The 25,187-nt window shown below is 40.0% G+C and overlaps 6 protein-coding genes, 3 long non-coding RNA genes and 2 pseudogenes across 14 annotated transcripts; 8 read left to right on the top strand and 3 right to left on the bottom strand.

The window, feature by feature from the left end:
- Positions 1-5: 5 nt before the first annotated feature.
- On the top strand, positions 6-1,876 carry LOC123471607 (annotated as a pseudogene).
- Positions 1,877-2,030: 154 nt separating this feature from the next.
- On the top strand, positions 2,031-5,167 carry LOC123471611. 2 transcript variants are annotated; one of them, XM_045173269.1, is made up of 6 exons: positions 2,031-2,550; positions 2,632-2,766; positions 2,829-3,128; positions 3,190-3,252; positions 3,335-4,652; positions 4,708-5,167. In XM_045173269.1, exons 2-5 carry the CDS (start codon positions 2,754-2,756, stop codon positions 3,496-3,498), a joined length of 540 nt encoding a protein of 179 aa, XP_045029204.1. In that variant the 5' UTR covers positions 2,031-2,550; positions 2,632-2,753; the 3' UTR covers positions 3,499-4,652; positions 4,708-5,167. The 2 variants fall into 2 exon arrangements, with proteins under 2 accessions (XP_045029204.1, XP_045029203.1); XM_045173268.1 differs by having other exon boundaries at positions 3,332-4,652.
- On the bottom strand, positions 2,768-6,510 carry LOC123471617. Its single transcript, XR_006646415.1, has 2 exons — positions 6,434-6,510; positions 2,768-6,303 (listed from the first exon to the last, which is right to left on the bottom strand). It is a non-coding gene; the product is annotated as an uncharacterized LOC123471617 (long non-coding RNA).
- LOC123471609 lies at positions 6,501-8,392 on the top strand (annotated as a pseudogene).
- On the bottom strand, positions 7,244-13,031 carry LOC123471618. Its single transcript, XR_006646416.1, has 2 exons — positions 12,955-13,031; positions 7,244-12,824 (listed from the first exon to the last, which is right to left on the bottom strand). It is a non-coding gene; the product is annotated as an uncharacterized LOC123471618 (long non-coding RNA).
- LOC123471605 (probable 39S ribosomal protein L24, mitochondrial) lies at positions 12,822-14,915 on the top strand. Of its 2 annotated transcripts, XM_045173261.1 has the most exons (9): positions 12,822-13,188; positions 13,307-13,374; positions 13,492-13,603; positions 13,677-13,736; positions 13,831-13,973; positions 14,032-14,168; positions 14,256-14,274; positions 14,335-14,587; positions 14,665-14,915. In XM_045173261.1, exons 1-8 carry the CDS (start codon positions 13,096-13,098, stop codon positions 14,483-14,485), a joined length of 783 nt encoding a protein of 260 aa, XP_045029196.1. In that variant the 5' UTR covers positions 12,822-13,095; the 3' UTR covers positions 14,486-14,587; positions 14,665-14,915. The 2 variants fall into 2 exon arrangements, with proteins under 2 accessions (XP_045029196.1, XP_045029197.1); XM_045173262.1 differs by lacking the exon at positions 14,665-14,915 and having other exon boundaries at positions 12,974-13,188; positions 14,032-14,131; positions 14,186-14,274; positions 14,335-14,499.
- A 134-nt stretch (positions 14,916-15,049) lies between these two features.
- LOC123471604 lies at positions 15,050-18,206 on the top strand. 2 transcript variants are annotated; one of them, XM_045173257.1, is made up of 6 exons: positions 15,050-15,590; positions 15,672-15,806; positions 15,869-16,168; positions 16,231-16,293; positions 16,376-17,691; positions 17,747-18,206. In XM_045173257.1, the coding sequence occupies exons 1-5, from the start codon at positions 15,050-15,052 to the stop codon at positions 16,540-16,542; spliced, it is 1,206 nt and encodes a 401-aa protein (XP_045029192.1). In that variant the 3' UTR covers positions 16,543-17,691; positions 17,747-18,206. The 2 variants fall into 2 exon arrangements, with proteins under 2 accessions (XP_045029192.1, XP_045029191.1); XM_045173256.1 differs by having other exon boundaries at positions 16,373-17,691.
- Positions 16,801-18,022, top strand: LOC123471406 (msx2-interacting protein-like). Its single transcript, XM_045172641.1, has 3 exons — positions 16,801-16,821; positions 16,885-17,631; positions 17,747-18,022. Exons 1-3 carry the CDS (start codon positions 16,801-16,803, stop codon positions 18,020-18,022), a joined length of 1,044 nt encoding a protein of 347 aa, XP_045028576.1.
- Positions 18,207-19,079: 873 nt separating the features above from the next.
- Positions 19,080-19,551, bottom strand: LOC123471620. Its single transcript, XR_006646418.1, has 2 exons — positions 19,475-19,551; positions 19,080-19,344 (listed from the first exon to the last, which is right to left on the bottom strand). It is a non-coding gene; the product is annotated as an uncharacterized LOC123471620 (long non-coding RNA).
- Positions 19,548-21,433, top strand: LOC123471606 (probable 39S ribosomal protein L24, mitochondrial). Of its 2 annotated transcripts, XM_045173263.1 has the most exons (9): positions 19,548-19,708; positions 19,826-19,893; positions 20,010-20,121; positions 20,195-20,254; positions 20,349-20,491; positions 20,550-20,686; positions 20,774-20,792; positions 20,853-21,105; positions 21,183-21,433. In XM_045173263.1, the coding sequence occupies exons 1-8, from the start codon at positions 19,616-19,618 to the stop codon at positions 21,001-21,003; spliced, it is 783 nt and encodes a 260-aa protein (XP_045029198.1). In that variant the 5' UTR covers positions 19,548-19,615; the 3' UTR covers positions 21,004-21,105; positions 21,183-21,433. The 2 variants fall into 2 exon arrangements, with proteins under 2 accessions (XP_045029198.1, XP_045029199.1); XM_045173264.1 differs by lacking the exon at positions 21,183-21,433 and having other exon boundaries at positions 20,550-20,649; positions 20,704-20,792; positions 20,853-21,017.
- Positions 21,434-21,575: 142 nt separating this feature from the next.
- Positions 21,576-24,723, top strand: LOC116922021. 2 transcript variants are annotated; one of them, XM_045173259.1, is made up of 6 exons: positions 21,576-22,106; positions 22,188-22,322; positions 22,385-22,684; positions 22,747-22,809; positions 22,892-24,208; positions 24,264-24,723. In XM_045173259.1, the coding sequence occupies exons 2-5, from the start codon at positions 22,310-22,312 to the stop codon at positions 23,416-23,418; spliced, it is 903 nt and encodes a 300-aa protein (XP_045029194.1). In that variant the 5' UTR covers positions 21,576-22,106; positions 22,188-22,309; the 3' UTR covers positions 23,419-24,208; positions 24,264-24,723. The 2 variants fall into 2 exon arrangements, with proteins under 2 accessions (XP_045029194.1, XP_045029193.1); XM_045173258.1 differs by having other exon boundaries at positions 22,889-24,208.
- Positions 24,724-25,187: the final 464 nt, after the last annotated feature.

Raw genomic sequence — 25,187 nt, 5'->3', positions numbered from 1 at the left:
ACCAAATTAAAAAAAAAAATTCTTCATTTTGATTGGAAACTATTTGATTGATTTAAAGAATGAGGCTTACCGTAATGCTTTCGAAGATCGTGAAATTTTCTACAGATTATTCTAATCTTCCTGAATCCTATATTAAACGAGCGATGAGACAAGTAATTACTTAATTTCTTACAACTCCCCAGGCTGAATTCATACTGGATGCATTGTTTAATTTTTTTTACATTTGGCAGTATTTTGTGTGATTGACTGTATTTCTCTTTGACATTACAGGTTTATTGGGAAGCACCAAGAGATTTGCCACAATATCTGCCTGTAACTCTAGAAAAGAAAAAGTTTAGGTAAGGTTTTCCATTTTTCTTAAAACGTTTGAGAGAACATTTTTGTTTGAGTGCACACATGTTAGTTTTTAGATGTCCTTTTGATTATAACAATTATCAAATTAACTATTTTTTAGGTACACCATGAATCGACCATGGACGGAAGAGTTTGGAGACAAAATCTTAGCCGAAGGAAAAAAGTTTTTGTTGAGCCACTTAAAGAATGGACATTTTTTAGAGGAGATAGAGTACAGAAGAAATCAAATTAATTTCTTATTCTTTTGTTGAATATTTTGTAACCTTGTATAATGTATGAATTAGGTAGAAGTCTTGGTTGGAAAAGATAAAGGAAAGATAGGATTGGTGAGCCAAATCATCGAGGTAATGATAAGAAATTAATGAAAAATTTGATTAATTGTATCATAAAGCAACAGTCACTAATTCTGTATTTTTACACATTTTCTCTATTTTCAGGAAAGGAATTGGGTTGTTGTTGAAGGCTTAAACGTGCATTACAGGTGGATTGGAAAGACCGATGATTACCCGGGTACAGTAATTCAGTCAGAAGCACCTCTTTTGGTCACGAATGAGGTTGCATTGGTTGATCCTTCCGATGAGTAAGAACACCGTTTATGATAGTGTTATATTACGACTAATAATATTTTTCGGATGTAGTAAAGGGACTAAAGTAGAATGGCGGTTTACAGAGCAAGGAGAGAAAGTACGAGTTTCCAAAAGAACGGGTCATATAATACCAGTGCCGATATCAGCTTCGGAAACTATTGACTTTAAAGCAAAGGCTGGATACCCAGGTAAATGTCCTTTGTAGTTCTTTAAAATATAGGATGCAATCACAACATCATCACAACATTCTCTATTCTTGAACTGGTTGCTGAAAGAAACTCGGGAGATGCGAAGGTCTTCGGTTTAATTATTTCACAAAGAAAGTGTATCGATTTTATTTTATTTTTTTATTAGGTTTTGGAGCTCTGCCAACATTATTTGCACGTTCATAATTCGGGCATTAATTGTCAGTCTGACACTGAATCGGATTTTGATTTCGGATCGGATTATGGTGCCATTTCCTTGGCCCACAAACGTGAAGGTCTCAGCAAGTGTCTTGAGCTGATGGTTTACTTTTTGGACGTGCACATCTTTATCGTACCTTCGACCGTTATCCGAGAAGGATGGAGCATTATGGCTGACATCGTGAGATGGATTTGTATGCAAGGTTCGTTACGTTCCCGTATAATTTTCCTCACGTGCGCGCTTGTTAAAGATTGTTTACGCGCTAACTAATCTTTTCAGGGACGGACGATTGCCTGCGTTCTGTGGTAGATCTTTGGCATAATGATAGGAAAAGGTGGTGGCTATGCTTCCGTCTTCCACGTTCCGGGCCTCCTTTGAATTTACCACATGGTGACGCAGAATTTCTCTCCAACAAAGTATTTGTCTGCTACGTTTTGGAATCCCATCATCATCCGTTTGTCGCCACCCTAAGGGAACATCCAGAGTGCAAATTACTGAAATCCCTCATTAAACAGCTAAGCCATCACAAAGTCATGTTTGATTCCAGACTTGAACCAATTCTCAGAGCGAAAGCTCTGAGCAAAAAGCGAAGGAGTTTACAAATTTCATCTTGACCTCAGCACCTCTCAAAGAAAGGGGGGAGTACAAAACGTTAGCCAGAGTTATGAAAGATACTGCCGGTATTTTGGAGCTTCCAATTGACGATCTGTTGGCTAAACGATATGAGAAGAGAATGAGGATGACTGTCCAATCGAGATTTCTCGGGATGACTCGCTCGTCAAGAAGTGCGGCACTGTCAGCTGGTGGTTCGGTCTGTTCTTTGGATTCCCGAGATTCTTTTTTGGATTTGTCGGAAAATGAAACGGATGACTCGGATGCGGCCAGCAACAGGTCTTCGCCCATCGAAACTGAAGACGACGATACTTTCAATTTTCCTGAGTTAAATCCGAATCTTTTGGCAAAAATTGAAGCCGCGAAACAACGTTGGAGAGTATTTTTGATTCCCGTCGGTGGAACCCGTTATCCGAAGACGAAATTTCAGATCGTGCCTGTGAAGATTTCCCTTCAGATGACGATTACGCTCCGTCTTCCTGTTGCGACGATTCGGATTTCAGTAGCATTGAAAACCAAGCAGATGAGAGTGAAACAGATGGCCGATCGGAAACATATTTTGACTCTTCCCTTTATCTTGCATCAGAAGACTGTAAGTTATTCAATAAGTATCACATAAAAATAAATTTGACAATGGCATCCAAAATATATGTATTTTTTTTCTTGTTTTTAGATTCCGATGCGCCGAGTCCTCCAGCTTCCTCGTTTTCGAGTGTGTCTACCCCTTTGTTGCAGTTTTCAGGTGCGCCAAGCCAACCGAAGGAAGTTATTCGGAACGAAGATCGTTATCCTCTCATGGAACTCGTCAGTAAGTATTGAATTTAATTGTGTATGACATATATTTTTGTGTTTAACATGATTCTGTCACAGGTTTCAGCGTTCGTAGCAATAGCTCAACAGATGACATTGCCGAGAATATCAATCGAGTTATAAAAAAGCTCGATGTTGACATGTATTGCGCTAATACTGCCATGAAGCCCAGCAGTATGGAACAAGAAGAAGAGGAGTATGTGGTCGAAGAAGAAATCGAAATCCCTCAAGAAACATTAGTCAAAAGAACTAGCCAGAATTACAGCGCAACATCTGGTATTCAGCTAAGCAGCTACGCGTGTGTATTGGAAGAAAACACCGACCGTCCAGAGCTGTCTTTCGGTTCTAATCTAAACAGAAGTAATTACTTCTAGTTTTTTTTTTCGTTGATGCGTAATGTAATGCCGCATGTGTTTGGCAGGCTTTTCTCGGGATTTCGGGGCTTCAAGTCCTGACATGTTCGCTTCGTGCAGTGAAGGCGAAGGTAATCCCTTATTTATTTAGATTCTCAATCGATTTTTTTCTAACAGTTTTAATTTATTTCGCATTTTGGTACTTTTAAGAAGAAAAAATCGACTCAGCTGTTCATCAACGAAAACCACCCAATCCGCATTTTTCAGCTCCACTGCCAATAGCTGGTTCTACGTCTAAACTAGTACACAAGGCAAAGAGCACTAACGATTCCAATTCTTCGCAATTGGGAAGACTACAGCCAAAAAAAAATTTTTGACTAAAACCAGAGAAAAGTCTTTGTCGGATAGCTCTTCGTCGAAAAATGGTAAAAGGGATACCACGCAAAGTAGTAACCGCAAATCTTCCATTTTAGGCGGATGGAAGGTTTTGGAGGAAAGTGCGCAAGAAGAATCGCGGACATTACAAGATGTTTTTTGCCTTCAACTTCTAGTTCGAAGCGTTTGCCTACGCCAGGACCCGTCACACATAGCAAAGCGTCACGTACCCATTCTGACATTACAAATCCAGAAGTTGAAGCAATGCCAGAAACTGTTAATACTGTTCGCAAAAAGGAAACGACAAATTGGTAATGCCAAAAAAGTGGATTCAGTTTCTGCTCTCCAGGAAATATCTGTGAGTGAGACGAACCGTGTTGCTGATGTTGAAACTACGGAAGTGCTCTTACCTTCTGCACAGGAACCTTCTAAGCCAAAGCCGAAAAAATCTCGTATCGAATCGACAGCGAGGAAATGTCACACTCGAGTAAGAGATCCCAATTTTATATCGGAATCTGACAACGAATCACGCGTTTCAGCTTCAAAAGCCCTACCGCGTAAGAAAGCACCAGTCAAAAGCAAGGTTGCTGATACTGTTTCTCTCGAAGAAAATACAACGGCAAAGTGTTCCTCTGAAAATTTTCCTGCAAAGAAAACACAATCTACCGGCAAAAAATCAAAAACAAAGAAATCGACAAAAACCATTTCTAACGGAAAAAAAGAGCTACCCACTTCAAACGAATTGAATTCCTCAGATTCTGTATCTGCTGATGCACTTATCGAAAAAATCCTTGCTGAATCTAGAAGTTTCACTTCTATGGCAACGCCTGGTACAGAAAAGCCAAAGGCGAAAGTAACTCGACGCAAATTGTCTACGGATTCACGCCCGTCAAAAAAAGCAAAAATTTCCGAAGAGCCAATAGATGTCGCACTTTCCGTCGAAGAAATTATGTTGAAATATTCTGGCGATGACAGCACGGAGGGTAAATCGAAAGATATAACCTCTACGAAACGTTCAAAATTCAAAGCTGGGTCAAAGCCTCTTGGCGAGTCATCCGCGATGGACAAGAAATCATCGCCAAAGAAGAACATCAAGGTAAACAAATCGAAGGAAAACAGAAGCAAAACAAAATCGTCGGAAAACGGCGACATTGATGTAAGTCGATTACAATGTGTGTTCTTGGCTATTTTGATTCATGATGAATTCTTAGGTACCTAATCCGGAAGCTACCATGAAGACCTCAGCAACAGCGAAAAAGAAGAGTGCAAAGAAAATGACTTCGGTTGCTCAGGAGTCATTTTCGGAAGAATTCGATCCACTGAGTTTCGTAGAAGAACTCCTGCATGAGAGCCATGGTGCTTCCCGGAATTCCATGCCACCTACCTCACCGCCTAAAGGGAAACCTGTAAAGGGACAGAAAGCATCAGTTCAAGAACCTAAATCTGTAGCTAAACGGCCATCTAAACAACGGAAAGCTCTTTCATAGTTGCTAAAATACGTTCGTTAAATATTTTTATTTAGAAGTAACTTAAGAAAAAACTAAAAAACTCCATTAAACAAAATGATAATTTCCCGAAAACAATTTTCTGCTGAAAAACGGAATATTTGCTCAAATCTGTGGTAATCCGAGTGGAATCACATTGCTATGAATATATATACATTTCGTTATACCTCTGGCGAGACTCGAACTCGCAATCCCCGGCTTAGGAGGCCGGTGCCTTATTCATTAGGCCACAAGGGCTATTTAACTCTAATTTCAGCTTTAACTCAAATTTCAGCTTTAACTCAATGTAACGAGGGTGACTAGGAAGCTTGATAAAGTCGTGGTAAATAGGCTACTTTTATCTACTGAGACGCTCGTTGCAGCCTATAAAGAGCTACAAATATATCAAACTTTTACGTTTAGAATCAGCACAAGAAAAATACTGTCAATCCTATAAAGGACAAAAAACAAAACAAAAATTTAAAAAAATGATTTTTTTTTGTAAGTTTACGAGAATGAAAAATTATTATATCCGTATTCACCCAAGGAAAGGTGTCATCTTCCGACAACCTGTTACGCTAGATCTATGCTTCTACGGACCAAGCACATGATGAAATTGGAAGTACTTCACCATTGATGAACCGTCCCTTCGGCCTCTGGACATCCGCAATATCACTCGAAAGCACGCAACAGCCACGATCATGTATCACACCGCGAATTGGCCATCTCCTCCGCGACCTGCATGCCCGGGAGCCTCTGCTATTCTTGCAACCCCTCGACTTCGTGTGGACGTGGCATACACAACCTGATGTCCTGACAACGTTCTCCTCTAGAACACGGTTTAAGCTTTGTCTTTCAGCTTTGCGGGAACAGTGACGCTCATCATCGAATGCCCACGTCTTCCAAACTACAAGAGCACACTGTTCCACAACCTAAACTTGAATGCGAAGCCTTATATACCGCTAATTTAGCGCAGAAAATAAGTAGTTGACGCTTAGCTCTCGTCCCAAGACTTTCATTGAAAAAACAAAAAATTCACCAGGTGGAGGGTAATTCTAAAAAATGAACTATATTGGAAATCACCTAAGCAACATAGTAGTGAAGATTTTAACTTAATAAATGTAAACCGTATTGATAAAATTTATATTTGCTAATACTGAATAAAGCTCTGGCACTACAGCAGTACATGCGCTGTCATGCTCCAAATTCCAGCTGATCATCACATACTTACGGACTGCCGCAAGACCAACTTGGCTGAATGCCGTATTCTGTAACTGAAACCTAAGGCCTGGTAGCTGGTATTGCGCTTATAGGTGGCCTATCCTTCAAAAGAAAGAGAAGTGTGTCATCAAGCGACGCACACGGAGATATCCAAAAGTGATAAGCAGCTCTGGTAAACAAAGCAGGCTCCAAAAGCTTAAACACCAGGTGTCAGTCCAAAGCATAGACTTACCACGTTTTGCATTGTTTCAAGAAGCGATGCTAGGCCCGGTGTATTAAAGAAGGCCGGTCACGGTGAATCTTGCCCAGAAAAACCAAATTAAAAAGAAAAAATTCTTCATTTTGATTGGAAACTATTTGATTGATTTAAAGAATGAGGCTTACCGTAATGCTTTCGAAGATCGCGAAATTTTCTACAGATTATTCTAATCTTCCTGAATCCTATATTAAACGAGCGATGAGACAAGTAATTACTTAATTTCTTACAACTCCCCAGGCTGAATTCATACTGGATGCATTGTTTAATTTTTTTTACATTTGGCAGTATTTTGTGTGATTGACTGTATTTCTCTTTGACATTACAGGTTTATTGGGAAGCACCAAGAGATTTGCCACAATATCTGCCTGTAACTCTAGAAAAGAAAAAGTTTAGGTAAGGTTTTCCATTTTTCTTAAAACGTTTGAGAGAACATTTTTGTTTGAGTGCACACATGTTAGTTTTTAGATGTCCTTTTGATTATAACAATTATCAAATTAACTATTTTTTAGGTACACCATGAATCGACCATGGACGGAAGAGTTTCGGAGACAAAATCTTAGCCGAAGGAAAAAGTTTTTGTTGAGCCACTTAAAGAATGGACATTTTTTAGAGGAGATAGAGTACAGAAGAAATCAAATTAATTTCTTATTCTTTTGTTGAATATTTTGTAACCTTGTATAATGTATGAATTAGGTAGAAGTCTTGGTTGGAAAAGATAAAGGAAAGATAGGATTGGTGAGCCAAATCATCGAGGTAATGATAAGAAATTAATTAAAAATTTGATTAATTGTATCATAAAGCAACAGTCACTAATTCTGTATTTTTTACACATTTTCTCTATTTTCAGGAAAGGAATTGGGTTGTTGTTGAAGGCTTAAACGTGCATTACAGGTGGATTGGAAAGACCGATGATTACCCGGGTACAGTAATTCAGTCAGAAGCACCTCTTTTGGTCACGAATGAGGTTGCATTGGTTGATCCTTCCGATGAGTAAGAACACCGTTTATGATAGTGTTATATTACGACTAATAATATTTTTCGGATGTAGTAAAGGGACTAAAGTAGAATGGCGGTTTACAGAGCAAGGAGAGAAAGTACGAGTTTCCAAAAGAACGGGTCATATAATACCAGTGCCGATATCAGCTTCGGAAACTATTGACTTTAAAGCAAAGGCTGGATACCCAGGTAAATGTCCTTTGTAGTTCTTTAAAATATAGGATGCAATCACAACATCATCACAACATTCTCTATTCTTGAACTGGTTGCTGAAAGAAACTCGGGAGATGCGAAGGTCTTCGGTTTAATTATTTCACAAAGAAAGTGTATCGATTTTATTTTATTTTTTTATTAGGTTTTGGAGCTCTGCCAACATTATTTGCACGTTCATAATTCGGGCATTAATTGTCAGTCTGACACTGAATCGGATTTTGATTTCGGATCGGATTATGGTGCCATTTCCTTGGCCCACAAACGTGAAGGTCTCAGCAAGTGTCTTGAGCTGATGGTTTACTTTTTGGACGTGCACATCTTTATCGTACCTTCGACCGTTATCCGAGAAGGATGGAGCATTATGGCTGACATCGTGAGATGGATTTGTATGCAAGGTTCGTTACGTTCCCGTATAATTTTCCTCACGTGCGCGCTTGTTAAAGATTGTTTACGCGCTAACTAATCTTTTCAGGGACGGACGATTGCCTGCGTTCTGTGGTAGATCTTTGGCATAATGATAGGAAAAGGTGGTGGCTATGCTTCCGTCTTCCACGTTCCGGGCCTCCTTTGAATTTACCACATGGTGACGCAGAATTTCTCTCCAACAAAGTATTTGTCTGCTACGTTTTGGAATCCCATCATCATCCGTTTGTCGCCACCCTAAGGGAACATCCAGAGTGCAAATTACTGAAATCCCTCATTAAACAGCTAAGCCATCACAAAGTCATGTTTGATTCCAGACTTGAACCAATTCTCAGAGCGAAAGCTCTGAGCAAAAAGCGAAGGAGTTTACAAATTTCATCTTGACCTCAGCACCTCTCAAAGAAAGGGGGGAGTACAAAACGTTAGCCAGAGTTATGAAAGATACTGCCGGTATTTTGGAGCTTCCAATTGACGATCTGTTGGCTAAACGATATGAGAAGAGAATGAGGATGACTGTCCAATCGAGATTTCTCGGGATGACTCGCTCGTCAAGAAGTGCGGCACTGTCAGCTGGTGGTTCGGTCTGTTCTTTGGATTCCCGAGATTCTTTTTTGGATTTGTCGGAAAATGAAACGGATGACTCGGATGCGGCCAGCAACAGGTCTTCGCCCATCGAAACTGAAGACGACGATACTTTCAATTTTCCTGAGTTAAATCCGAATCTTTTGGCAAAAATTGAAGCCGCGAAACAACGTTGGAGAGTATTTTTTGATTCCCGTCGGTGGAACCCGTTATCCGAAGACGAAATTTCAGATCGTGCCTGTGAAGATTTCCCTTCAGATGACGATTACGCTCCGTCTTCCTGTTGCGACGATTCGGATTTCAGTAGCATTGAAAACCAAGCAGATGAGAGTGAAACAGATGGCCGATCGGAAACATATTTTGACTCTTCCCTTTATCTTGCATCAGAAGACTGTAAGTTATTCAATAAGTATCACATAAAAATAAATTTGACAATGGCATCCAAAATATATGTATTTTTTTTCTTGTTTTTAGATTCCGATGCGCCGAGTCCTCCAGCTTCCTCGTTTTCGAGTGTGTCTACCCCTTTGTTGCAGTTTTCAGGTGCGCCAAGCCAACCGAAGGAAGTTATTCGGAACGAAGATCGTTATCCTCTCATGGAACTCGTCAGTAAGTATTGAATTTAATTGTGTATGACATATATTTTTGTGTTTAACATGATTCTGTCACAGGTTTCAGCGTTCGTAGCAATAGCTCAACAGATGACATTGCCGAGAATATCAATCGAGTTATAAAAAAGCTCGATGTTGACATGTATTGCGCTAATACTGCCATGAAGCCCAGCAGTATGGAACAAGAAGAAGAGGAGTATGTGGTCGAAGAAGAAATCGAAATCCCTCAAGAAACATTAGTCAAAAGAACTAGCCAGAATTACAGCGCAACATCTGGTATTCAGCTAAGCAGCTACGCGTGTGTATTGGAAGAAAACACCGACCGTCCAGAGCTGTCTTTCGGTTCTAATCTAAACAGAAGTAATTACTTCTAGTTTTTTTTTTTCGTTGATGCGTAATGTAATGCCGCATGTGTTTGGCAGGCTTTTCTCGGGATTTCGGGGCTTCAAGTCCTGACATGTTCGCTTCGTGCAGTGAAGGCGAAGGTAATCCCTTATTTATTTAGATTCTCAATCGATTTTTTTCTAACAGTTTTAATTTATTTCGCATTTTGGTACTTTTAAGAAGAAAAAATCGACTCAGCTGTTCATCAACGAAAACCACCCAATCCGCATTTTTCAGCTCCACTGCCAATAGCTGGTTCTACGTCTAAACTAGTACACAAGGCAAAGAGCACTAACGATTCCAATTCTTCGCAATTGGGAAGACTACAGCCAAAAAAAAATTTTTGACTAAAACCAGAGAAAAGTCTTTGTCGGATAGCTCTTCGTCGAAAAATGGTAAAAGGGATACCACGCAAAGTAGTAACCGCAAATCTTCCATTTTAGGCGGATGGAAGGTTTTGGAGGAAAGTGCGCAAGAAGAATCGCGGACATTACAAGATGTTTTTTGCCTTCAACTTCTAGTTCGAAGCGTTTGCCTACGCCAGGACCCGTCACACATAGCAAAGCGTCACGTACCCATTCTGACATTACAAATCCAGAAGTTGAAGCAATGCCAGAAACTGTTAATACTGTTCGCAAAAAGGAAACGACAAATTGGTAATGCCAAAAAAGTGGATTCAGTTTCTGCTCTCCAGGAAATATCTGTGAGTGAGACGAACCGTGTTGCTGATGTTGAAACTACGGAAGTGCTCTTACCTTCTGCACAGGAACCTTCTAAGCCAAAGCCGAAAAAATCTCGTATCGAATCGACAGCGAGGAAATGTCACACTCGAGTAAGAGATCCCAATTTTATATCGGAATCTGACAACGAATCACGCGTTTCAGCTTCAAAAGCCCTACCGCGTAAGAAAGCACCAGTCAAAAGCAAGGTTGCTGATACTGTTTCTCTCGAAGAAAATACAACGGCAAAGTGTTCCTCTGAAAATTTTCCTGCAAAGAAAACACAATCTACCGGCAAAAAATCAAAAACAAAGAAATCGACAAAAACCATTTCTAACGGAAAAAAAGAGCTACCCACTTCAAACGAATTGAATTCCTCAGATTCTGTATCTGCTGATGCACTTATCGAAAAAATCCTTGCTGAATCTAGAAGTTTCACTTCTATGGCAACGCCTGGTACAGAAAAGCCAAAGGCGAAAGTAACTCGACGCAAATTGTCTACGGATTCACGCCCGTCAAAAAAAGCAAAAATTTCCGAAGAGCCAATAGATGTCGCACTTTCCGTCGAAGAAATTATGTTGAAATATTCTGGCGATGACAGCACGGAGGGTAAATCGAAAGATATAACCTCTACGAAACGTTCAAAATTCAAAGCTGGGTCAAAGCCTCTTGGCGAGTCATCCGCGATGGACAAGAAATCATCGCCAAAGAAGAACATCAAGGTAAACAAATCGAAGGAAAACAGAAGCAAAACAAAATCGTCGGAAAACGGCGACATTGATGTAAGTCGATTACAATGTGTGTTCTTGGCTATTTTGATTCATGATGAATTCTTAGGTACCTAATCCGGAAGCTACCATGAAGACCTCAGCAACAGCGAAAAAGAAGAGTGCAAAGAAAATGACTTCGGTTGCTCAGGAGTCATTTTCGGAAGAATTCGATCCACTGAGTTTCGTAGAAGAACTCCTGCATGAGAGCCATGGTGCTTCCCGGAATTCCATGCCACCTACCTCACCGCCTAAAGGGAAACCTGTAAAGGGACAGAAAGCATCAGTTCAAGAACCTAAATCTGTAGCTAAACGGCCATCTAAACAACGGAAAGCTCTTTCATAGTTGCTAAAATACGTTCGTTAAATATTTTTATTTAGAAGTAACTTAAGAAAAAACTAAAAAACTCCATTAAACAAAATGATAATTTCCCGAAAACAATTTTCTGCTGAAAAACGGAATATTTGCTCAAATCTGTGGTAATCCGAGTGGAATCACATTGCTATGAATATATATACATTTCGTTATACCTCTGGCGAGACTCGAACTCGCAATCCCCGGCTTAGGAGGCCGGTGCCTTATTCATTAGGCCACAAGGGCTATTTAACTCTAATTTCAGCTTTAACTCAAATTTCAGCTTTAACTCAATGTAACGAGGGTGACTAGGAAGCTTGATAAAGTCGTGGTAAATAGGCTACTTTTATCTACTGAGACGCTCGTTGCAGCCTATAAAGAGCTACAAATATATCAAACTTTTACGTTTAGAATCAGCACAAGAAAAATACTGTCAATCCTATAAAGGACAAAAAACAAAACAAAAATTTAAAAAAATGATTTTTTTTTGTAAGTTTACGAGAATGAAAAATTATTAGCTTTTCCGTATTCACCCAAGGAAAGGTGTCATCTTCCGACAACCTGTTACGCTAGATCTATGCTTCTACGGACCAAGCACATGATGAAATTGGAAGTACTTCACCATTGATGAACCGTCCCTTCGGCCTCTGGACATCCGCAATATCACTCGAAAGCACGCAACAGCCACGATCATGTATCACACCGCGAATTGGCCATCTCCTCCGCGACCTGCATGCCCGGGAGCCTCTGCTATTCTTGCAACCCCTCGACTTCGTGTGGACGTGGCATACACAACCTGATGTCCTGACAACGTTCTCCTCTAGAACACGGTTTAAGCTTTGTCTTTCAGCTTTGCGGGAACAGTGACGCTCATCATCGAATGCCCACGTCTTCCAAACTACAAGAGCACACTGTTCCACAACCTAAACTTGAATGCGAAGCCTTATATACCGCTAATTTAGCGCAGAAAATAAGTAGTTGACGCTTAGCTCTCGTCCCAAGACTTTCATTGAAAAAACAAAAAATTCACCAGGTGGAGGGTAATTCTAAAAAATGAACTATATTGGAAATCACCTAAGCAACATAGTAGTGAAGATTTTAACTTAATAAATGTAAACCGTATTGATAAAATTTATATTTGCTAATACTGAATAAAGCTCTGGCACTACAGCAGTACATGCGCTGTCATGCTCCAAATTCCAGCTGATCATCACATACTTACGGACTGCCGCAAGACCAACTTGGCTGAATGCCGTATTCTGTAACTGAAACCTAAGGCCTGGTAGCTGGTATTGCGCTTATAGGTGGCCTATCCTTCAAAAGAAAGAGAAGTGTGTCATCAAGCGACGCACACGGAGATATCCAAAAGTGATAAGCAGCTCTGGTAAACAAAGCAGGCTCCAAAAGCTTAAACACCAGGTGTCAGTCCAAAGCATAGACTTACCACGTTTTGCATTGTTTCAAGAAGCGATGCTAGGCCCGGTGTATTAAAGAAGGCCGGTCACGGTGAATCTTGCCCAGAAAAACCAAATTAAAAAGAAAAAATTCTTCATTTTGATTGGAAACTATTTGATTGATTTAAAGAATGAGGCTTACCGTAATGCTTTCGAAGATCGCGAAATTTTCTACAGATTATTCTAATCTTCCTGAATCCTATATTAAACGAGCGATGAGACAAGTAATTACTTAATTTCTTACAACTCCCCAGGCTGAATTCATACTGGATGCATTGTTTAATTTTTTTTACATTTGGCAGTATTTTGTGTGATTGACTGTATTTCTCTTTGACATTACAGGTTTATTGGGAAGCACCAAGAGATTTGCCACAATATCTGCCTGTAACTCTAGAAAAGAAAAAGTTTAGGTAAGGTTTTCCATTTTTCTTAAAAGCGTTTGAGAGAACATTTTTGTTTGAGTGCACACATGTTAGTTTTTAGATGTCCTTTTGATTATAACAATTATCAAATTAACTATTTTTTAGGTACACCATGAATCGACCATGGACGGAAGAGTTTCGGAGACAAAATCTTAGCCGAAGGAAAAAAGTTTTTGTTGAGCCACTTAAAGAATGGACATTTTTTAGAGGAGATAGAGTACAGAAGAAATCAAATTAATTTCTTATTCTTTTGTTGAATATTTTGTAACCTTGTATAATGTATGAATTAGGTAGAAGTCTTGGTTGGAAAAGATAAAGGAAAGATAGGATTGGTGAGCCAAATCATCGAGGTAATGATAAGAAATTAATTAAAAATTTGATTAATTGTATCATAAAGCAACAGTCACTAATTCTGTATTTTTTACACATTTTCTCTATTTTCAGGAAAGGAATTGGGTTGTTGTTGAAGGCTTAAACGTGCATTACAGGTGGATTGGAAAGACCGATGATTACCCGGGTACAGTAATTCAGTCAGAAGCACCTCTTTTGGTCACGAATGAGGTTGCATTGGTTGATCCTTCCGATGAGTAAGAACACCGTTTATGATAGTGTTATATTACGACTAATAATATTTTTCGGATGTAGTAAAGGGACTAAAGTAGAATGGCGGTTTACAGAGCAAGGAGAGAAAGTACGAGTTTCCAAAAGAACGGGTCATATAATACCAGTGCCGATATCAGCTTCGGAAACTATTGACTTTAAAGCAAAGGCTGGATACCCAGGTAAATGTCCTTTGTAGTTCTTTAAAATATAGGATGCAATCACAACATCATCACAACATTCTCTATTCTTGAACTGGTTGCTGAAAGAAACTCGGGAGATGCGAAGGTCTTCGGTTTAATTATTTCACAAAGAAAGTGTATCGATTTTATTTTATTTTTTTATTAGGTTTTGGAGCTCTGCCAACATTATTTGCACGTTCATAATTCGGGCATTAATTGTCAGTCTGACACTGAATCGGATTTTGATTTCGGATCGGATTATGGTGCCATTTCCTTGGCCCACAAACGTGAAGGTCTCAGCAAGTGTCTTGAGCTGATGGTTTACTTTTTGGACGTGCACATCTTTATCGTACCTTCGACCGTTATCCGAGAAGGATGGAGCATTATGGCTGACATCGTGAGATGGATTTGTATGCAAGGTTCGTTACGTTCCCGTATAATTTTCCTCACGTGCGCGCTTGTTAAAGATTGTTTACGCGCTAACTAATCTTTTCAGGGACGGACGATTGCCTGCGTTCTGTGGTAGATCTTTGGCATAATGATAGGAAAAGGTGGTGGCTATGCTTCCGTCTTCCACGTTCCGGGCCTCCTTTGAATTTACCACATGGTGACGCAGAATTTCTCTCCAACAAAGTATTTGTCTGCTACGTTTTGGAATCCCATCATCATCCGTTTGTCGCCACCCTAAGGGAACATCCAGAGTGCAAATTACTGAAATCCCTCATTAAACAGCTAAGCCATCACAAAGTCATGTTTGATTCCAGACTTGAACCAATTCTCAGAGCGAAAGCTCTGAGCAAAAAGCGAAGGAGTTTACAAATTTCATCTTGACCTCAGCACCTCTCAAAGAAAGGGGGGAGTACAAAACGTTAGCCAGAGTTATGAAAGATACTGCCGGTATTTTGGAGCTTCCAATTGACGATCTGTTGGCTAAACGATATGAGAAGAGAATGAGGATGACTGTCCAATCGAGATTTCTCGGGATGACTCGCTCGTCAAGAAGTGCGGCACTGTCAGCTGGTGGTTCGGTCTGTTCTTTGGATTCCCGAGATTCTTTTTTGGATTTGTCGGAAAATGAAACGGATGACTCGGATGCGGCCAGCAACAGGTCTTCGCCCATCGAAACTGAAGACGACGATACTTTCAATTTTCCTGAGTTAAATCCGAATCTTTTGGCAAAAATTGAAGCCGCGAAACAACGTTGGAGAGTATTTTTTGATTCCCGTCGGTGGAACCCGTTATCCGAAGACGAAATTTCAGATCGTGCCTGTGAAGATTTCCCTTCAGATGACGATTACGCTCCGTCTTCCTGTTGCGACGATTCGGATTTCAGTAGCATTGAAAACCAAGCAGATGAGAGTGAAACAGATGGCCGATCGGAAACATATTTTGACTCTTCCCTTTATCTTGCATCAGAAGACTGTAAGTTATTCAATAAGTATCACATAAAAATAAATTTGACAATGGCATCCAAAATATATGTATTTTTTTTCTTGTTTTTAGATTCCGATGCGCCGAGTCCTCCAGCTTCCTCGTTTTCGAGTGTGTCTACCCCTTTGTTGCAGTTTTCAGGTGCGCCAAGCCAACCGAAGGAAGTTATTCGGAACGAAGATCGTTATCCTCTCATGGAACTCGTCAGTAAGTATTGAATTTAATTGTGTATGACATATATTTTTGTGTTTAACATGATTCTGTCACAGGTTTCAGCGTTCGTAGCAATAGCTCAACAGATGACATTGCCGAGAATATCAATCGAGTTATAAAAAAGCTCGATGTTGACATGTATTGCGCTAATACTGCCATGAAGCCCAGCAGTATGGAACAAGAAGAAGAGGAGTATGTGGTCGAAGAAGAAATCGAAATCCCTCAAGAAACATTAGTCAAAAGAACTAGCCAGAATTACAGCGCAACATCTGGTATTCAGCTAAGCAGCTACGCGTGTGTATTGGAAGAAAACACCGACCGTCCAGAGCTGTCTTTCGGTTCTAATCTAAACAGAAGTAATTACTTCTAGTTTTTTTTTTTCGTTGATGCGTAATGTAATGCCGCATGTGTTTGGCAGGCTTTTCTCGGGATTTCGGGGCTTCAAGTCCTGACATGTTCGCTTCGTGCAGTGAAGGCGAAGGTAATCCCTTATTTATTTAGATTCTCAATCGATTTTTTTCTAACAGTTTTAATTTATTTCGCATTTTGGTACTTTTAAGAAGAAAAAATCGACTCAGCTGTTCATCAACGAAAACCACCCAATCCGCATTTTTCAGCTCCACTGCCAATAGCTGGTTCTACGTCTAAACTAGTACACAAGGCAAAGAGCACTAACGATTCCAATTCTTCGCAATTGGGAAGACTACAGCCAAAAAAAATTTTTGACTAAAACCAGAGAAAAGTCTTTGTCGGATAGCTCTTCGTCGAAAAATGGTAAAAGGGATACCACGCAAAGTAGTAACCGCAAATCTTCCATTTTAGGCGGATGGAAGGTTTTGGAGGAAAGTGCGCAAGAAGAATCGCGGACATTACAAGATGTTTTTTGCCTTCAACTTCTAGTTCGAAGCGTTTGCCTACGCCAGGACCCGTCACACATAGCAAAGCGTCACGTACCCATTCTGACATTACAAATCCAGAAGTTGAAGCAATGCCAGAAACTGTTAATACTGTTCGCAAAAAGGAAACGACAAATTGGTAATGCCAAAAAGTGGATTCAGTTTCTGCTCTCCAGGAAATATCTGTGAGTGAGACGAACCGTGTTGCTGATGTTGAAACTACGGAAGTGCTCTTACCTTCTGCACAGGAACCTTCTAAGCCAAAGCCGAAAAAATCTCGTATCGAATCGACAGCGAGGAAATGTCACACTCGAGTAAGAGATCCCAATTTTATATCGGAATCTGACAACGAATCACGCGTTTCAGCTTCAAAAGCCCTACCGCGTAAGAAAGCACCAGTCAAAAGCAAGGTTGCTGATACTGTTTCTCTCGAAGAAAATACAACGGCAAAGTGTTCCTCTGAAAATTTTCCTGCAAAGAAAACACAATCTACCGGCAAAAAATCAAAAACAAAGAAATCGACAAAAACCATTTCTAACGGAAAAAAAGAGCTACCCACTTCAAACGAATTGAATTCCTCAGATTCTGTATCTGCTGATGCACTTATCGAAAAAATCCTTGCTGAATCTAGAAGTTTCACTTCTATGGCAACGCCTGGTACAGAAAAGCCAAAGGCGAAAGTAACTCGACGCAAATTGTCTACGGATTCACGCCCGTCAAAAAAAGCAAAAATTTCCGAAGAGCCAATAGATGTCGCACTTTCCGTCGAAGAAATTATGTTGAAATATTCTGGCGATGACAGCACGGAGGGTAAATCGAAAGATATAACCTCTACGAAACGTTCAAAATTCAAAGCTGGGTCAAAGCCTCTTGGCGAGTCATCCGCGATGGACAAGAAATCATCGCCAAAGAAGAACATCAAGGTAAACAAATCGAAGGAAAACAGAAGCAAAACAAAATCGTCGGAAAACGGCGACATTGATGTAAGTCGATTACAATGTGTGTTCTTGGCTATTTTGATTCATGATGAATTCTTAGGTACCTAATCCGGAAGCTACCATGAAGACCTCAGCAACAGCGAAAAAGAAGAGTGCAAAGAAAATGACTTCGGTTGCTCAGGAGTCATTTTCGGAAGAATTCGATCCACTGAGTTTCGTAGAAGAACTCCTGCATGAGAGCCATGGTGCTTCCCGGAATTCCATGCCACCTACCTCACCGCCTAAAGGGAAACCTGTAAAGGGACAGAAAGCATCAGTTCAAGAACCTAAATCTGTAGCTAAACGGCCATCTAAACAACGGAAAGCTCTTTCATAGTTGCTAAAATACGTTCGTTAAATATTTTTATTTAGAAGTAACTTAAGAAAAAACTAAAAAACTCCATTAAACAAAATGATAATTTCCCGAAAACAATTTTCTGCTGAAAAACGGAATATTTGCTCAAATCTGTGGTAATCCGAGTGGAATCACATTGCTATGAATATATATACATTTCGTTATACCTCTGGCGAGACTCGAACTCGCAATCCCCGGCTTAGGAGGCCGGTGCCTTATTCATTAGGCCACAAGGGCTATTTAACTCTAATTTCAGCTTTAACTCAAATTTCAGCTTTAACTCAATGTAACGAGGGTGACTAGGAAGCTTGATAAAGTCGTGGTAAATAGGCTACTTTTATCTACTGAGACGCTCGTTGCAGCCTATAAAGAGCTACAAATATATCAAACTTTTACGTTTAGAATCAGCACAAGAAAAATACTGTCAATCCTATAAAGGACAAAAAACAAAACAAAAATTTAAAAAAATGATTTTTTTTTGTAAGTTTACGAGAATGAAAAATTATTAGCTTTTCCGTATTCACCCAAGGAAAGGTGTCATCTTCCGACAACCTGTTACGCTAGATCTATGCTTCTACGGACCAAGCACATGATGAAATTGGAAGTACTTCACCATTGATGAACCGTCCCTTCGGCCTCTGGACATCCGCAATATCACTCGAAAGCACGCAACAGCCACGATCATGTATCACACCGCGAATTGGCCATCTCCTCCGCGACCTGCATGCCCGGGAGCCTCTGCTATTCTTGCAACCCCTCGACTTCGTGTGGACGTGGCATACACAACCTGATGTCCTGACAACGTTCTCCTCTAGAACACGGTTTAAGCTTTGTCTTTCAGCTTTGCGGGAACAGTGACGCTCATCATCGAATGCCCACGTCTTCCAAACTACAAGAGCACACTGTTCCACAACCTAAACTTGAATGCGAAGCCTTATATACCGCTAATTTAGCGCAGAAAATAAGTAGTTGACGCTTAGCTCTCGTCCCAAGACTTTCATTGAAAAAACAAAAAATTCACCAGGTGGAGGGTAATTCTAAAAATGAACTATATTGGAAATCACCTAAGCAACATAGTAGTGAAGATTTTAACTTAATAAATGTAAACCGTATTGATAAAATTTATATTTGCTAATACTGAATAAAGCTCTGGCACTACAGCAGTACATGCGCTGTCATGCTCCAAATTCCAGCTGATCATCACATACTTACGGACTGCCGCAAGACCAACTTGGCTGAATGCCGTATTCTGTAACTGAAACCTAAGGCCTGGTAGCTGGTATTGCGCTTATAGGTGGCCTATCCTTCAAAAGAAAGAGAAGTGTGTCATCAAGCGACGCACACGGAGATATCCAAAAGTGATAAGCAGCTCTGGTAAACAAAGCAGGCTCCAAAAGCTTAAACACCAGGTGTCAGTCCAAAGCATAGACTTACCACGTTTTGCATTGTTTCAAGAAGCGATGCTAGGCCCGGTGTATTAAAGAAGGCCGGTCACGGTGAATCTTGCCCAGAAAAACCAAATTAAAAGGAAAAAATTCTTCATTTTGATTGGAAACTATTTGATTGATTTAAAGAATGAGGCTTACCGTAATGCTTTCGAAGATCGCGAAATTTTCTACAGATTATTCTAATCTTCCTGAATCCTATATTAAACGAGCGATGAGACAAGTAATTACTTAATTTCTTACAACTCCCCAGGCTGAATTCATACTGGATGCATTGTTTAATTTTTTTACATTTGGCAGTATTTTGTGTGATTGACTGTATTTCTCTTTGACATTACAGGTTTATTGGGAAGCACCAAGAGATTTGCCACAATATCTGCCTGTAACTCTAGAAAAGAAAAAGTTTAGGTAAGGTTTTCCATTTTTCTTAAAACGCTTGAGAGAACATTTTTGTTTGAGTGCACACATGTTAGTTTTTAGATGTCCTTTTGATTATAACAATTATCAAATTAACTATTTTTTAGGTACACCATGAATCGACCATGGACGGAAGAGTTTCGGAGACAAAATCTTAGCCGAAGGAAAAAAGTTTTTGTTGAGCCACTTAAAGAATGGACATTTTTTAGAGGAGATAGAGTACAGAAGAAATCAAATTAATTTCTTATTCTTTTGTTGAATATTTTGTAACCTTGTATAATGTATGAATTAGGTAGAAGTCTTGGTTGGAAAAGATAAAGGAAAGATAGGATTGGTGAGCCAAATCATCGAGGTAATGATAAGAAATTAATTAAAAATTTGATTAATTGTATCATAAAGCAACAGTCACTAATTCTGTATTTTTTACACATTTTCTCTATTTTCAGGAAAGGAATTGGGTTGTTGTTGAAGGCTTAAACGTGCATTACAGGTGGATTGGAAAGACCGATGATTACCCGGGTACAGTAATTCAGTCAGAAGCACCTCTTTTGGTCACGAATGAGGTTGCATTGGTTGATCCTTCCGATGAGTAAGAACACCGTTTATGATAGTGTTATATTACGACTAATAATATTTTTCGGATGTAGTAAAGGGACTAAAGTAGAATGGCGGTTTACAGAGCAAGGAGAGAAAGTACGAGTTTCCAAAAGAACGGGTCATATAATACCAGTGCCGATATCAGCTTCGGAAACTATTGACTTTAAAGCAAAGGCTGGATACCCAGGTAAATGTCCTTTGTAGTTCTTTAAAATATAGGATGCAATCACAACATCATCACAACATTCTCTATTCTTGAACTGGTTGCTGAAAGAAACTCGGGAGATGCGAAGGTCTTCGGTTTAATTATTTCACAAAGAAAGTGTATCGATTTTATTTTATTTTTTTATTAGGTTTTGGAGCTCTGCCAACATTATTTGCACGTTCATAATTCGGGCATTAATTGTCAGTCTGACACTGAATCGGATTTTGATTTCGGATCGGATTATGGTGCCATTTCCTTGGCCCACAAACGTGAAGGTCTCAGCAAGTGTCTTGAGCTGATGGTTTACTTTTTGGACGTGCACATCTTTATCGTACCTTCGACCGTTATCCGAGAAGGATGGAGCATTATGGCTGACATCGTGAGATGGATTTGTATGCAAGGTTCGTTACGTTCCCGTATAATTTTCCTCACGTGCGCGCTTGTTAAAGATTGTTTACGCGCTAACTAATCTTTTCAGGGACGGACGATTGCCTGCGTTCTGTGGTAGATCTTTGGCATAATGATAGGAAAAGGTGGTGGCTATGCTTCCGTCTTCCACGTTCCGGGCCTCCTTTGAATTTACCACATGGTGACGCAGAATTTCTCTCCAACAAAGTATTTGTCTGCTACGTTTTGGAATCCCATCATCATCCGTTTGTCGCCACCCTAAGGGAACATCCAGAGTGCAAATTACTGAAATCCCTCATTAAACAGCTAAGCCATCACAAAGTCATGTTTGATTCCAGACTTGAACCAATTCTCAGAGCGAAAGCTCTGAGCAAAAAGCGAAGGAGTTTACAAATTTCATCTTGACCTCAGCACCTCTCAAAGAAAGGGGGAGTACAAAACGTTAGCCAGAGTTATGAAAGATACTGCCGGTATTTTGGAGCTTCCAATTGACGATCTGTTGGCTAAACGATATGAGAAGAGAATGAGGATGACTGTCCAATCGAGATTTCTCGGGATGACTCGCTCGTCAAGAAGTGCGGCACTGTCAGCTGGTGGTTCGGTCTGTTCTTTGGATTCCCGAGATTCTTTTTTGGATTTGTCGGAAAATGAAACGGATGACTCGGATGCGGCCAGCAACAGGTCTTCGCCCATCGAAACTGAAGACGACGATACTTTCAATTTTCCTGAGTTAAATCCCAATCTTTTGGCAAAAATTGAAGCCGCGAAACAACGTTGGAGAGTATTTTTGATTCCCGTCGGTGGAACCCGTTATCCGAAGACGAAATTTCAGATCGTGCCTGTGAAGATTTCCCTTCAGATGACGATTACGCTCCGTCTTCCTGTTGCGACGATTCGGATTTCAGTAGCATTGAAAACCAAGCAGATGAGAGTGAAACAGATGGCCGATCGGAAACATATTTTGACTCTTCCCTTTATCTTGCATCAGAAGACTGTAAGTTATTCAATAAGTATCACATAAAAATAAATTTGACAATGGCATCCAAAATATATGTATTTTTTTTCTTGTTTTTAGATTCCGATGCGCCGAGTCCTCCAGCTTCCTCGTTTTCGAGTGTGTCTACCCCTTTGTTGCAGTTTTCAGGTGCGCCAAGCCAACCGAAGGAAGTTATTCGGAACGAAGATCGTTATCCTCTCATGGAACTCGTCAGTAAGTATTGAATTTAATTGTGTATGACATATATTTTTGTGTTTAACATGATTCTGTCACAGGTTTCAGCGTTCGTAGCAATAGCTCAACAGATGACATTGCCGAGAATATCAATCGAGTTATAAAAAAGCTCGATGTTGACATGTATTGCGCTAATACTGCCATGAAGCCCAGCAGTATGGAACAAGAAGAAGAGGAGTATGTGGTCGAAGAAGAAATCGAAATCCCTCAAGAAACATTAGTCAAAAGAACTAGCCAGAATTACAGCGCAACATCTGGTATTCAGCTAAGCAGCTACGCGTGTGTATTGGAAGAAAACACCGACCGTCCAGAGCTGTCTTTCGGTTCTAATCTAAACAGAAGTAATTACTTCTAGTTTTTTTTTTTCGTTGATGCGTAATGTAATGCCGCATGTGTTTGGCAGGCTTTTCTCGGGATTTCGGGGCTTCAAGTCCTGACATGTTCGCTTCGTGCAGTGAAGGCGAAGGTAATCCCTTATTTATTTAGATTCTCAATCGATTTTTTTCTAACAGTTTTAATTTATTTCGCATTTTGGTACTTTTAAGAAGAAAAAATCGACTCAGCTGTTCATCAACGAAAACCACCCAATCCGCATTTTTCAGCTCCACTGCCAATAGCTGGTTCTACGCCTAAACTAGTACACAAGGCAAAGAGCACTAACGATTCCAATTCTTCGCAATTGGGAAGACTACAGCCAAAAAAAAAATTTTTGACTAAAACCAGAGAAAAGTCTTTGTCGGATAGCTCTTCGTCGAAAAATGGTAAAAGGGATACCACGCAAAGTAGTAACCGCAAATTTTCCATTTTAGGCGGATGGAAGGTTTTGGAGGAAAGTGCGCAAGAAGAATCGCGGACATTACAAGATGTTTTTTGCCTTCAACTTCTAGTTCGAAGCGTTTGCCTACGCCAGGACCCGTCACACATAGCAAAGCGTCACGTACCCATTCTGACATTACAAATCCAGAAGTTGAAGCAATGCCAGAAACTGTTAATACTGTTCGCAAAAAGAAACGACAAATTGGTAATGCCAAAAAGTGGATTCAGTTTCTGCTCTCCAGGAAATATCTGTGAGTGAGACGAACCGTGTTGCTGATGTTGAAACTACGGAAGTGCTCTTACCTTCTGCACAGGAACCTTCTAAGCCAAAGCCGAAAAAATCTCGTATCGAATCGACAGCGAGGAAATGTCACACTCGAGTAAGAGATCCCAATTTTATATCGGAATCTGACAACGAATCACGCGTTTCAGCTTCAAAAGCCCTACCGCGTAAGAAAGCACCAGTCAAAAGCAAGGTTGCTGATACTGTTTCTCTCGAAGAAAATACAACGGCAAAGTGTTCCTCTGAAAATTTTCCTGCAAAGAAAACACAATCTACCGGCAAAAATCACAAAACAAAGAAATCGACAAAAACCATTTCTAACGGAAAAAAAGAGCTACCCACTTCAAACGAATTGAATTCCTCAGATTCTGTATCTGCTGATGCACTTATCGAAAAAATCCTTGCTGAATCTAGAAGTTTCACTTCTATGGCAACGCCTGGTACAGAAAAGCCAAAGGCGAAAGTAACTCGACGCAAATTGTCTACGGATTCACGCCCGTCAAAAAAAGCAAAAATTTCCGAAGAGCCAATAGATGTCGCACTTTCCGTCGAAGAAATTATGTTGAAATATTCTGGCGATGACAGCACGGAGGGTAAATCGAAAGATATAACCTCTACGAAACGTTCAAAATTCAAAGCTGGGTCAAAGCCTCTTGGCGAGTCATCCGCGATGGACAAGAAATCATCGCCAAAGAAGAACATCAAGGTAAACAAATCGAAGGAAAACAGAAGCAAAACAAAATCGTCGGAAAACGGCGACATTGATGTAAGTCGATTACAATGTGTGTTCTTGGCTATTTTGATTCATGATGAATTCTTAGGTACCTAATCCGGAAGCTACCATGAAGACCTCAGCAACAGCGAAAAAGAAGAGTGCAAAGAAAATGACTTCGGTTGCTCAGGAGTCATTTTCGGAAGAATTCGATCCACTGAGTTTCGTAGAAGAACTCCTGCATGAGAGCCATGGTGCTTCCCGGAATTCCATGCCACCTACCTCACCGCCTAAAGGGAAACCTGTAAAGGGACAGAAAGCATCAGTTCAAGAACCTAAATCTGTAGCTAAACGGCCATCTAAACAACGGAAAGCTCTTTCATAGTTGCTAAAATACGTTCGTTAAATATTTTTATTTAGAAGTAACTTAAGAAAAAACTAAAAAACTCCATTAAACAAAATGATAATTTCCCGAAAACAATTTTCTGCTGAAAAACGGAATATTTGCTCAAATCTGTGGTAATCCGAGTGGAATCACATTGCTATGAATATATATACATTTCGTTATACCTCTGGCGAGACTCGAACTCGCAATCCCCGGCTTAGGAGGCCGGTGCCTTATTCATTAGGCCACAAGGGCTATTTAACTCTAATTTCAGCTTTAACTCAAATTTCAGCTTTAACTCAATGTAACGAGGGTGACTAGGAAGCTTGATAAAGTCGTGGTAAATAGGCTACTTTTATCTACTGAGACGCTCGTTGCAGCCTATAAAGAGCTACAAATATATCAAACTTTTACGTTTAGAATCAGCACAAGAAAAATACTGTCAATCCTATAAAGGACAAAAAACAAAACAAAAATTTAAAAAATGATTTTTTTTTGTAAGTTTACGAGAATGAAAAATTATTAGCTTTTCCGTATTCACCCAAGGAAAGGTGTCATCTTCCGACAACCTGTTACGCTAGATCTATGCTTCTACGGACCAAGCACATGATGAAATTGGAAGTACTTCACCATTGATGAACCGTCCCT

This window comes from Daphnia magna, linkage group LG4 (genome assembly GCF_020631705.1).
Source record: "Daphnia magna isolate NIES linkage group LG4, ASM2063170v1.1, whole genome shotgun sequence".
NCBI lineage: Eukaryota > Metazoa > Arthropoda > Branchiopoda > Diplostraca > Daphniidae > Daphnia > Daphnia magna.
Note: the sequence above shows the minus strand (reverse complement) of the source record. Positions and strands in the feature narration are given on the sequence as shown.

Excerpts from the sequence above, each read along its gene's own strand:
- LOC123471406 (XM_045172641.1), top strand. The coding sequence starts at position 16,801 with ATGCCAGAAACTGTTAATACT. Across the intron at positions 16,822-16,884 it reads TGCCAGAAACTGTTAATACT|GAAATATCTGTGAGTGAGAC; the intron begins GTTCGCAAAAAG and ends TCTGCTCTCCAG. Across the intron at positions 17,632-17,746 it reads CGCCAAAGAAGAACATCAAG|GTACCTAATCCGGAAGCTAC; the intron begins GTAAACAAATCG and ends ATGAATTCTTAG.
- LOC123471606 (XM_045173263.1), top strand. The coding sequence starts at position 19,616 with ATGAGGCTTACCGTAATGCTTTCGAAGATCGCGAAATTTTCTACAGAT. Across the intron at positions 19,894-20,009 it reads CTAGAAAAGAAAAAGTTTAG|GTACACCATGAATCGACCAT; the intron begins GTAAGGTTTTCC and ends ACTATTTTTTAG. Across the intron at positions 20,492-20,549 it reads TTGGTTGATCCTTCCGATGA|TAAAGGGACTAAAGTAGAAT; the intron begins GTAAGAACACCG and ends TTTCGGATGTAG.
- LOC123471611 (XM_045173268.1), top strand. Across the intron at positions 3,129-3,189 it reads CGGTTCTAATCTAAACAGAA|GCTTTTCTCGGGATTTCGGG; the intron begins GTAATTACTTCT and ends TGTGTTTGGCAG. Across the intron at positions 3,253-3,331 it reads TTCGTGCAGTGAAGGCGAAG|AAGAAAAAATCGACTCAGCT; the intron begins GTAATCCCTTAT and ends GGTACTTTTAAG.
- LOC123471605 (XM_045173261.1), top strand. The coding sequence starts at position 13,096 with ATGAGGCTTACCGTAATGCTTTCGAAGATCGCGAAATTTTCTACAGAT. Across the intron at positions 13,189-13,306 it reads TTAAACGAGCGATGAGACAA|GTTTATTGGGAAGCACCAAG; the intron begins GTAATTACTTAA and ends TTGACATTACAG. Across the intron at positions 13,604-13,676 it reads CATTTTTTAGAGGAGATAGA|GTAGAAGTCTTGGTTGGAAA; the intron begins GTACAGAAGAAA and ends TGTATGAATTAG.
- LOC116922021 (XM_045173258.1), top strand. Across the intron at positions 22,685-22,746 it reads CGGTTCTAATCTAAACAGAA|GCTTTTCTCGGGATTTCGGG; the intron begins GTAATTACTTCT and ends TGTGTTTGGCAG. Across the intron at positions 22,810-22,888 it reads TTCGTGCAGTGAAGGCGAAG|AAGAAAAAATCGACTCAGCT; the intron begins GTAATCCCTTAT and ends GGTACTTTTAAG.
- LOC123471604 (XM_045173256.1), top strand. The coding sequence starts at position 15,050 with ATGAAAGATACTGCCGGTATTTTGGAGCTTCCAATTGACGATCTGTTG. Across the intron at positions 15,591-15,671 it reads TTATCTTGCATCAGAAGACT|ATTCCGATGCGCCGAGTCCT; the intron begins GTAAGTTATTCA and ends TCTTGTTTTTAG. Across the intron at positions 16,294-16,372 it reads TTCGTGCAGTGAAGGCGAAG|AAGAAAAAATCGACTCAGCT; the intron begins GTAATCCCTTAT and ends GGTACTTTTAAG.